Source organism: Toxotes jaculatrix, chromosome 14 (genome assembly GCF_017976425.1).
Source record: "Toxotes jaculatrix isolate fToxJac2 chromosome 14, fToxJac2.pri, whole genome shotgun sequence".
In the NCBI taxonomy this organism is placed as follows: domain Eukaryota; kingdom Metazoa; phylum Chordata; class Actinopteri; family Toxotidae; genus Toxotes; species Toxotes jaculatrix.
The window spans coordinates 7,145,979-7,157,135 of record NC_054407.1 but is presented as its reverse complement, the minus strand read 5'-3'; the positions used below and the strand labels follow the sequence as shown (position 1 = coordinate 7,157,135).

Sequence of the window (11,157 nt, the reverse complement as noted above, 5' to 3'; positions counted from 1 at the left end):
AGAAGAGGAAGCAAGAACTGACAAGGACTGAAGAGAGCAAGAAATAAAAATCTACATGATCTGTACTGCATTTTCTCTGGTGACTGGAAACCCACAAAAGGAAACTGATCCCAGGTCAGATCTGTAAGCAGATGAAGACTTTGTGTTTGCCAAAAAAGAACAATTTCCGTTTCACTCGTGGATCTTCCTGGCGGTTGCTGCTTAACCTCATACAGACACATGCTATAAACACAAGGTAAGTCAAAGCTTAGTAGTCCTCATAACAGACCTACTACACTTTATAGTAAAGAAAACTTAACACAACAAAAGAAAATGCTGTCAGCCGTTAGTGTGACGTTATCCTGCATGACATGTGCTGAAGGGAAAGTGAAAGTATGTGTGAGTTTCTTAATGTGGTTTTCTGACACTTTTTAAAACACCCTGTCAGAAAATTTCTATTAAAATACATGATTTACTTTAGATGACAGCTAAACCACACACATGTATGCACACCAGGAAGGTCGTAAAAACAGATGTGGGTTGTGACCACCTCCTCCATTCCCCGATTCACAATCTCCTCCTTTCCTCTCTACATGCACACACACACACACACACACACACACACACACACACACACACACACACACACACGCACTCACACACCAAATTTCACTGCGTTCATTTAACTAGGCCCGGTTACCCCAAGCAACAAAAGGGGCTTATCATCTGCTCCCTCACTTGCCATACTGTTATCAGCCTGGCCTAGTTCACACACAAACACAGACACACACACACTCTCTGCCCCTTTCTGTCAAACACACTCGTTCTATCTCGGTCGTTGAGTCTCTCTCTCTCTCTCACACGCACACACATGCAAACTGGGGAATGAATGTTATGGGGGCTTATCAGTGTCCTTAGGGGCCTGGCAGCCACTTCACAGACTCAGATCCCAGTGCCAAGGCCACAGAGACGAACCTATGTGACCAGAGTGCTGATGAACAAAGCCTCTATACTGAGTCTTCTATAGAGGCCGCTGTCTGCAGGGCACACTAACAATGAACATATGCACGTGGTACAATGGCAGGCAGCAGTGGCTAATACTCAAAGAAATTTTTTTAAAATGTCAGAAGTACAGATGTCCTGCGAGGCTGTCACATCGGATCAGCGATCTTTTTTGTTCACCTCTCCAAAATGCAAATTACATTCTTCATGTTTTGCACCAGGCTACAGTTGCTGCCAATAAAGCACGCATGGCAGCTTGCCACACTGTGTATCCAGAGCCTGATTTTCAGGTTAGGAAGTGGAACGTAGCTATTAGTTCATTATGTTATGTTGGACAGGCAACTTGACAAGAAAACACAATTAGAGTATGTGTGGGGAAAAAAAATCAGTTAATGTCAGGTCACTTTGAAACTGATTTACTGTACTGTTGATGAAAAATAAGCCTCCTTGTGCTGCAACTACTGACTATTTTCTTACAAAAAAGTGAAAAATAGTGAAAAGATTGTGAAAAATACACATTACATTTTCCCAGAGCCCAGGGTGATATCTTCAAACTGCATATTTTGTCCAACCAACAGATACTCAACTTACTATCATAGAAAGCTAAGAAAACCAGCAAATACTCACAATTAAGAAGCTGAAACCAGTGAATTTGTGTTAAATTTGCTGAAAAAATTATTCACATCTATTTAAATCTAGTCTAATCAATCAACTAATATTTCAGATTTGATTTCCTAAAATCAAGCATACTGAAAAAAAAGGGATTTTCCTCCTCACTGACATGAAAATCTTTCACTGCTTTGAAGAGTAAACCAGTCTCCATTTCACTCTTGTCCTGCGTAAATCATTGAGAGCCAAATGGCTGCAAACATCATAGGAAGTCAAAAATGAGAGGGCCATTGCTGGCAGACATGTTGGCAGTGGTTTGGCACAGGAACTCAGGAAACGGTGCCTCCTAACTGAGCTGTGCTTCCTGTGTGATAACTGACCCAAACATGTTGTACCTCTATCACGAACATGCATGAAGACAAAGACGAGCTCTCACATTCTCCCTCTGTTTGACAACTGGAGTATAAATAATATACTGAGGCTTTTCAACCAAAGTGAGGATTAATGGGATTAAAATGTAGGAGTTTGGTGTTTAAAATTAACTCCTTGGAAGCTATTTTGTGTCAGGGTGTGAAATTCATTGTACACAGAATCTAAATGCTGGTGGGATGTGCAACAGAAAGGAGCTGAAGGTAAGTGCAGATGTGCCAACGGTGTTAAATGTGACACTTGTGAGGGGGAGGTTGATATACAACAGCAAAAGAAGAACCTAAATGTACTTACTTCACTTTAACCTCAGAATAATTTAAACATGGAAGACAGAGGAGCAGTGATGGTCCACAGACTCAGGCAGGGAAAAAGGAGAAAGGACTGAGACTGATTAAATGGAATTAGCAGTGATGTGACAGCCAGAGGACAAGAGAGGAGGCAAAGAAAAACAAGTGAGGAGGAGAGACTAAGGGGGAGTAATGAAGAGCTTGTTTTTGTACTTTCGTTCTGAATGTCCACTACACAGTCATGTTGCAAGGAATGTGTGCACAGCGGCCCTAAAACCTTGAACATTGCGCAAAGGCATGATGTTTCAACTTCAACACCAGCTGCCTCCCCCCTACTCGTACCACATGCACGCACACATTGCCCAGGCACACATTGCAGCGCAAACGCTTCCTTCCTGTTGCTGGTTTAGCCTCGTTTAGAAACAAGATAAGAGCAAAAGAATGAGATGTATGACAGAGGGGAGCAAACTGTGCTGTTTTTCTCTGCGTCTCAGATCAGAGTGACCACATTTCTTTATTTGGACATGTGGATGTTTCATTAGAACGTAGGGCTTTCAGTGGCTACAGGTGTGGTTCAGTCACAGGGTGTTTTGCCTCATCTCACACACATTTGCTCTTGTTTCTCTTTGCTGGCAGGTTTAGTGAGACCACAGGACAGTTCAGCAGCCCCCACTTCCTCATCGAGAGTCGAAGCAGAGTGAGCGAACATGAGTTTCCTGTGACGCCTCTGTGTCTCTGGTCAATTAGTTTACTCACATCACTCTCTACTGTTGAGTTAGCCTGCATGGAAACACACCGGCCTCGTCGTACCCTGGTGGAAGCGTTCTGGTAGATCAGCCACCGGGAGATTCTCTCTAAAAACTGGACCAGCCTGGACACGAGAACACATCAGACCTGTTCCATTATTAACAGTCTTCAGAGGAAAGCTGTGATGCTGTTTTCACCCAGTTAGAGTTGTGTGTGTGTTGTGTGTGTTTGGGATATTCAGCCATGCTACAGCAGTCAGAGCTCATCTTTGACTTTGCCAGTGACCATGTTAACATGTCGCAGGTGAGTAATTGTTGGAACAGATTCAGAAGTAATGTATGAGTAAATTGTAATCTAATGCCATGTAATCAGAAGTCTTTGTGTGTGTCGAAACAAAGCTGCAACACAGATGAGGAGGAGTCTGACAAAATTAGAAATGATTTTAGAAGAAATGATGTAATCTCATCTCATTTCTTTGTGTGTGTGTGTGTGTGTGTGTATGTGTGTGTGTGTTGCAGTTGGGGGTTCACTCAGATTACCCTGCGGTGATTGTAGAGCAGGTTCCCCATCCACACCTGCTCTCATATGCAGGTCTAGCATGTGAACAGTCACAGACAGGGGAGGATCACCACCAGCTGCTCAAAGGTCAGTGCACACACACACCCGCATACACACACACACACACACACACACACACACACACACACACAGGCTGTACCCTTTCTTTACCTGTCACATTCACATTTCATGATTGGAGCTCACCCGCCGTCTGCTTGTCCATGCTAGTGGTTATTCATTAGTGTAACCTTTGTTCTGTGAAGTTTTTATTCAAGTTTCACCAAATAAAAAGTCTCACTAGATATTAGAGAGAGCCTGGGACTGCACATGCGCAGTCGCAGCCCTCCCACATGGACCACCCTCGGCAAAAATTCAGGAAGTGAAGCAAAACATTCCTGGCTTGTGCCTGGGAAAGAGAGTTAATGAATCATATTAGGATGTAGACGTGGTCGTTTGGGGCTACAGCACACATGCTATAGCTTGTTCCTCACCAGTGCTGGGAATTAAAAGTAAGTTCAATCGCGGTATCGGGTTGTTTTTCCGGTATTATTCGGGTTGGAGGGAGCAGCTGAAAGTTGGACATGGCGAGGCTCGGTCAACTTAGCTAACGGTAACATAAGCCAGGCAACACTAACAGTCAGATATGGACCATTTACTTTATAATTACACCCGTTTTGGGGACAACAGACCACCTGCCGTGTTTCTTTAAACATGGCCAGTTGTTCTGACAGGTCGGTGGCTGGTTTTCTCAGCGGCTGAAAGAGTTGAGCCCGCGACAAACAGCTGTTAGCTAGCAGATGTTTTGTAGCTCACTGGCTCACAGCCTGGTCACGTTACATAAATAGATGAGCACAAAACAACAGACACCCCTTTGATAATATTTAGCCTCAGGGGCACATGTGTAGCAAGGTGGATGACAATAGATGTGATCAAATAAAGAAGCATAGATGTCCATATTGTTTGCTGTGGAGGAGAAACATCCTGTCAGACACGAGTGTCCCGTGTGTTAAAAGTAGGTTCGTCTTTGCCAGTGGGAACCTGGAAAGGTTGTCCAGGAGCTAATTTAGGAGCTATCTGGAATATTTATTGCCATAATATTTAATTAATATTCCAGCCACAAGAGGCCGACTGCGTGAGACTTCATTTTCCCTCCAACTCACTTCTGTGAGGCAGCTGCCACTCCAACTGGTAGTGGCACAAATGCAGACTTTGTATGTAGATTGTATGAATTCATACGTGCAGCCATCTCAGCCACTGCTGTTTCTGCAATGAATTACTGTTGAACATTTCCAGGAAAGCTCATTCCCTCCACTGAGGGGGGCACAGTGAAGGGGTACTTGAACCCATCTGAGAGGGCTGTATGGTTAACATCACACAACAAAGTTGTAACCACTGATCTGGTGGTATTTGGCCATGCACATAGTTTGGTTTTATATGCTCAGGTTTTCAGATATATATCGCTTAAAATTTTACAGTCACCCCAGCAGAAAGGGGGTGAAGTGAATTTAAACTGCGGTGCTTGAAACTAGGGAACAGATGATATGGATAAAATCATCTATAATGATATATGTAATTATATAGCAAAATATCACTATATATCATAACATAGCACATTTTCTGGATTATTAACTCAGACATAGATGAAATAACTAAACAGGAATGCCTGTATTTGGCCAGTCCAACACTGAAAAATTACATTTAAAAATTTCTACAGCAACATCTCTTAATAGAAACCATGACCCAGTTGCTATAGATAAACAAGCCTTTGCATGCAGATATTTTGACGTATATTGTATAGAAGCAAAAGCGCAGGTGTTTCTAATAACATTAACAAAGGGTCTGTCTTGTTCAAGTGTCCCAGTAAGTCATGACAGTGAGCCAGCATGTGCAATACCAGGACCCTGAAAATGAAGCAGCTAAATGGAATCAAGTCATCATTCATTTTGTTCTCTACACCTGTGCTTTTCTTCCTATGACATGTGCAAAAGGCCTATTCTCAGACCTTGCTGTGAACAGTTCTCATGTGAACTACTTTCTACAGAGGAAATAGTCCCTACAAAAATAGTTTGGTCTGTCTTCTGTTGATTATCCAGAGAGATATAGATATATTGCTATTGAATTATTTAAATGTGATATTTCTGCCCCTTGAGCACCACAGGTGAAATTCCTTTTGTCCCCATTGTATTGGATGGCAGCAGATGCACATATCTTTAAATGAAAACTATCTGCATTCCTCGATGCCACTAGAAGAGAGAGAATATTTTTCATAATTTGGTCGGCGCGACCTTTTAAGGTCAGGCTTCATCCTCAGTGTCTCTCACATTTAATAATGTTCCTCTTTCTAAATGCCATCCTCCTCCACTTGCTGAGAGTGTTTTTGTGTGTTACTCCCTTCTGTGTGATCTGTAGTGGAGCCATGTGAAAGTGGAGAAGAAGAGACCATGGAGACGCTCGTTGCTGCTGACTCGCTTCTCAACATGGACTGCTCTGACACCCTCTCCCTGGATCAACACTACTGTAAGCACACACACACACACACACACACAGACGGACACACACCAGAGTCAACAGTGTTCATATGCACACCAACAGAGTGAAGATGCCCCAGTAAAACCTCGTCCCTTCTGCTTTTTGATGTAGGACATGTTTGACTGTGGGATGGTATTTTTAGACCTGGTGGTCACAGAGCTGTTCTCTTTCATCAAATCTGTTTATGCCCCCTGCAGCCCAGACCTTCTTACCATCGCTGGGTGATGTCGTCACTGCTCCTGTTACCCAGGTGACTGTGTCAGCAGAGGGGATTGTGGGACCTGTTGACCAGTCACAATGGCACTCGTTGCACACAAAGAAGCCCGCGGCACAGCTGCAGTCCAAAAAGAGAGGTCGGGCACACTTGATTATTTTCTCAGCAGAAAGTAAATTATAGCTTGTGTGATTATATTAAATATCTCGTTATTCTTCATCTTCTCAGGTCGAAAACCTCGACATCGGAGGGCAGAGTCTCCCACACCAGACATTACAGTGAAAAAGGACAAATACAACAAAGGTATTGTCACACATTAAATTAATTAAAGTATTAATTAAATTAAATTTTTTTAAATTGTTAAGCCGCTGTCAGACATGCACCTTGTTACGTAAATGTAATGGGAATTTTACGTATTGGTAACATGTCTGAATAAGCATCTGAGTTACTTAAAAGTTACTGAGTTATGTAATAGTACGGCGCAAGTCATGTGCCGTACTGACAGTAAATGTCCTGAGACTTACGTAAAGGCTGCAGCGGTACAAGGTGCACAGAGAAAAATTAAATGTACGTCTTGTTCACCTTCTGAAGAGTAGCTGTAATTAATTATTATCCCTTATGCATATAAAAAAAACATTAGAATAGCACCTGACGAACTGTATGTATGAACCACAAAAAACTGTAAATGAGCCAATTTTAGGAGGATGTGAATAAAGCGGCACAGATTTAGTGATCAGTCAACTGATTGATTAATAGTGTTAAAAAAAATGTTAGTTGCAAACTTAATTGTGAAGATTCTTCTTAATCCGGCTCAGTCTATGAAATTAATATTTTTCCCCTCATGGTGTGAGGACAAGAATGTTCAACCTTCGTACTAACTGCATGGATAATAGTGAAAGAATATTTAGTAAAATATAAAGCACATCTCATTTCTAATTATGTTCAATAATGAAACTAATGAGAAAATATATTTGGGAATTCACAGTGAGAAGCAGGGGCAGGCTGTGATGCAGCTTGTGAGAGAACAGAAAACTTAAGTTTCATAGTTTTTTTAACTCGGAGCACCCTGTCGTGCACCAGGTGCCAGGTATCGCATAGGCATACGGCTTTCTATGTACTGTCGTGTCTAAATAAAGCCTCGTTCTTGTAAAAGTTACCAGAGTCTAAAAGACAAAAAGCCAACACTTTAACAGATAGATGAAAACAGCAAGTTACAGACTCCATGTCTGAAAAGGGCTTTAGATGGATCACAGGGGATCAGTCACTTTTATAACACAGCTTTTACAAAAGTAATTTTCCACGTTTTGTCTTTGTCTGTCCTTCTCCATTATGTTTCCTGCGTTTGTGCTTCAGGAGGAAACACGCTGTACCTGTGGCAGTTCCTTATGGAGTTGTTGCAGGATCGACAAGTCTGCCCTCGCTACATCAAATGGACTAATCCCCACGCGGGGATCTTCAAGCTGGTCAACTCAAAAGCAGTGGCTAGACTCTGGGGCAAACACAAGAACAAGCCAGATATGAATTATGAGACAATGGGCCGAGCACTCAGGTACACAACACTAGAAAATGACAAAATAACATGTTCTTATCCTTACTTTGATCTTTGATGAAACCAGATGTGAGCCCAGTTTCCCAACAATGATCGGTCTTAGAAGTCAAGAGTATTTTATTCCATATAGCATTTTTACCAACACTATATATATATATATATATATATATATATATATATATATATATATATATATATATATATATATATATATATATATATATATATATGTGTGTGTGTGTGTGTGTGTGTGTGTGTGTGTGTGTGTGTGTGTGTGTGTGTGTGTTTTCATCACCTTTCTCCATCAAAGTTCTACAGCCAAGTCACCATATATGGCCAATTTGGCACAAGTAAATAAACGCTTAATTAATTTGTTACTTTTGTGTATTTTATCTCCTTGTTTACTAATATTTAAATGCATCACTCATTTTACATCAAATGTCACTTAACTGAGAATGTCAGTGATGATGATAAAAGTGGAGGCTTAGAAATGGACAAAAACAATAAGAAGTTGAATGAAACGCATAGTTTCAGGTTCCTCCTAGTCCTGGCCCTCCTACTGCTTAATCTATGATTTCTTGAGCTTGAGAGGATTTGTAAGATGGATTTTACAGCCATTTTTGGGAAACAGGGCCCTGATGATTTAGTGTTTCTAGTTTTAAAAGTTTGACCAAATATGACGCTTGGTTTGTGTTTGTTAATGCTGAATTTTTAAATCTTTGTGTTCATGTAGGTACTACTACCAAAGGGGGATACTGAATAAGGTTGAAGGCCAGCGCCTCGTCTACCAGTTCACCTCCCTGCCCAAAGACATGATTTATATCACAGACGGAGACGGCACCAAAGAAGAAGAAGATGACGATCACGATGACAATAGCGGCAATGATGAAGGTGTGAGCGATGACTCTGATGACAGCACAATATCTTCTAGTGACCATTCGGTGGAGGATGAAGATTCCCACCCACCACAAAAGAAGACGTCATCGAGTAGCTCTGCCCGAGCCCAGCGGACCAGGCCCGCTCCCAGGCCTTCAGGCCAGGGTGACACCGTCCTGCGCCCTGCCAGCACCAGCCTGATCCAGGAGCAGCATTTGCCCATTGTGTCTGCTGAGATGCTGCGGACCCTCCAGAACCTGGAGAAAGTCCAGTCCCTGCAGCCCACAGGTCACGCCTCTGTCTTTCAAACGGCTCAGCTACTGGGGAGTCTGTACGAGCGACAGGCTTCTGCCGTGGCGGCTGGAGACAGTGAGGGTGCACCTGAGACACATGATAAAAAGTCACACAGAGGGCAGAGAAGTTCAAAAGTAGAGACTCCACAGCTGGTGCCTCTGACTAGCTCTGACCAGTAGAGCAGAGCAATCCAGCACCAAACACACACACATGCACATACACTCCACTGACTCAGGACCAGTTACAGAGCTGCGCTTTGCTGTGGCAATGTCCTCACACCAGGGCCTATATTTCATAGGTGTGTAAGAGTGGGATTATTGATCTAGGATTACTTTTGTGCTTTGGAATTTTTTTTTGTAATAAATTGGTAATAAAGGTAATTCTAGATCAGGACTCCCTTACTTACCCCGAGTTGGGAGGAAATTGTCAGTAACCCAAATCTCAAAGCGTTCAGCAGTTTACCTTCTCAGTAGACAGGCAGGCTATAAAAGCTCATGTCCTTTATCTCAGCCTTCTATAACTCTCTGTATCAGTTAACTACACAAGACACCAAAGACAGACATGCACTGGAATCTACAGCCTCTCTGCGCCTTCTGCACTTCAGCTTCAGTGTCATGGAGCTAATTATCTGATCCGCACAGATCTGCCTTTATTCTTGCTCTGCCTCACTCTTTTCTTTTTACTGTCACATGCTGAATCATTCCTCTGCCTTGATGCACTAATGTTTACTCCTGCTGTATGTTTCTTCTCTTAAGTGCCTAAGGATATTAGACCCTGCTTCCACTGTTCCTGGTAATCATGAGGTTATTGAGGGAAAACATTCCATATTATTATTATTATTGTTTTTTTTTTAAGATTACTTAATTATATTTGTATTGTGAAATGTTGAAAACAAGGGATCACTGTTATTTCTAGAACAGGAATTTAGCACTGCTGCTGTTAATAGCTGATGTATGTACACAGTGGACCTGACTTTTGTTGACAATCACCGGTGAAATGGTCTCGTAGCCTTTTTTTTTACTTAGCTACAGCGCCTCCTGTAGAGTAGCCTTTCTGCAATGCACATATTCTGTTTAGTTACTACATATATATATAAAGCCTTATATGGACTTCTGAAGCGTATCTTTGTGTATTGTGTGTTACATACTGTATGTTTGTGAACATGCTTGACTGTGCCTTGTTGCCATTTTCTCGCCTCAGGTTTGTAAAAATTTGTTTTGCTGTGCAGACTATATACTCTATGCAAGGAGTAAAACAGCCGGCCCTTTATAATGAAGTAATGCTAAGTTCAGTGTTTTCTCTTCAGTTCATCTTGGTTTAGCCTCACAAAGCCAGTCTACAAAGTTCACCTCACTCCAAATGTAAACTGAGCTTTTCAGATTTAGGCTGGCGTCTGCGAGGCTAAACGTGGTTTGGAGAGAGGAGATGCTGTGAACTGTGCCTTTGCCCCCAGGAAACCCCCTATGCAAAACTGTTTTCACTTTATTACTGAGTAAAACATTTATTTTGAAATCCCCTCACTTTGCTTTATCTGCAGGTCTTGTGATATTGTAAGTTTTACTGATAGCGATTTGTAAGCTTGTTGCAGAGTGTGAGGTGGAGTTTCTGTTGCTTCTCTTGGTGTGTTTGCTTTCATGCAGTCCCGAGGTGTTGAAAAGATAATGGTCGATTATAGGAAATAAACTTAATTTTGTCATCGACTGTGTGAAATTTGTCCCTGCTCAGTTATTCACCCATATCTGGTTTACTAGCAGCAGTGGTGAAAAGTACATTTACTCAAGTGCTGTTCTTAACTATTGGGTATTCATTTTTTATGCTACTTTATAATTTTACTGCACCACATGTCAGAGGGAAATATTTTTCCACTACATTTATTTGACAGCTACAGTTCCTAATTACAATATAGATTGAAGATTGAGATTTTATTTGCCAAACGTATTCCGATTGAAACTGCCAAGGATAAAAAAGAAGGTGAAATTTGCTACGACAATGAAATGCTGCCTACACATTACTGTATTAGTATGAATAATCCAATGGTTTAATATTTAAAATTAATATTAATAAATGCTCTGACACTTGCTATT

At 41.7% G+C, this 11,157-nt stretch overlaps 1 protein-coding gene across 3 annotated transcripts; it reads left to right on the top strand.

Annotated features, from left to right (window-relative positions):
- Window positions 1-10,778, top strand: LOC121193148 (ETS-related transcription factor Elf-1-like). 3 transcript variants are annotated; one of them, XM_041055325.1, is made up of 8 exons: window positions 1-235; window positions 2,943-3,356; window positions 3,572-3,698; window positions 6,021-6,128; window positions 6,338-6,493; window positions 6,583-6,657; window positions 7,708-7,903; window positions 8,637-10,778. In XM_041055325.1, exons 2-8 carry the CDS (start codon window positions 3,297-3,299, stop codon window positions 9,250-9,252), a joined length of 1,338 nt encoding a protein of 445 aa, XP_040911259.1. In that variant the 5' UTR covers window positions 1-235; window positions 2,943-3,296; the 3' UTR covers window positions 9,253-10,778. The 3 variants fall into 3 exon arrangements, with proteins under 3 accessions (XP_040911259.1, XP_040911260.1, XP_040911261.1); XM_041055326.1 differs by lacking the exons at window positions 1-235; window positions 2,943-3,356; window positions 3,572-3,698 and adding an exon at window positions 3,790-4,120; XM_041055327.1 differs by lacking the exons at window positions 1-235; window positions 2,943-3,356; window positions 3,572-3,698 and adding an exon at window positions 4,186-5,904.
- The last annotated feature ends 379 nt before the right edge of the window (window positions 10,779-11,157 follow it).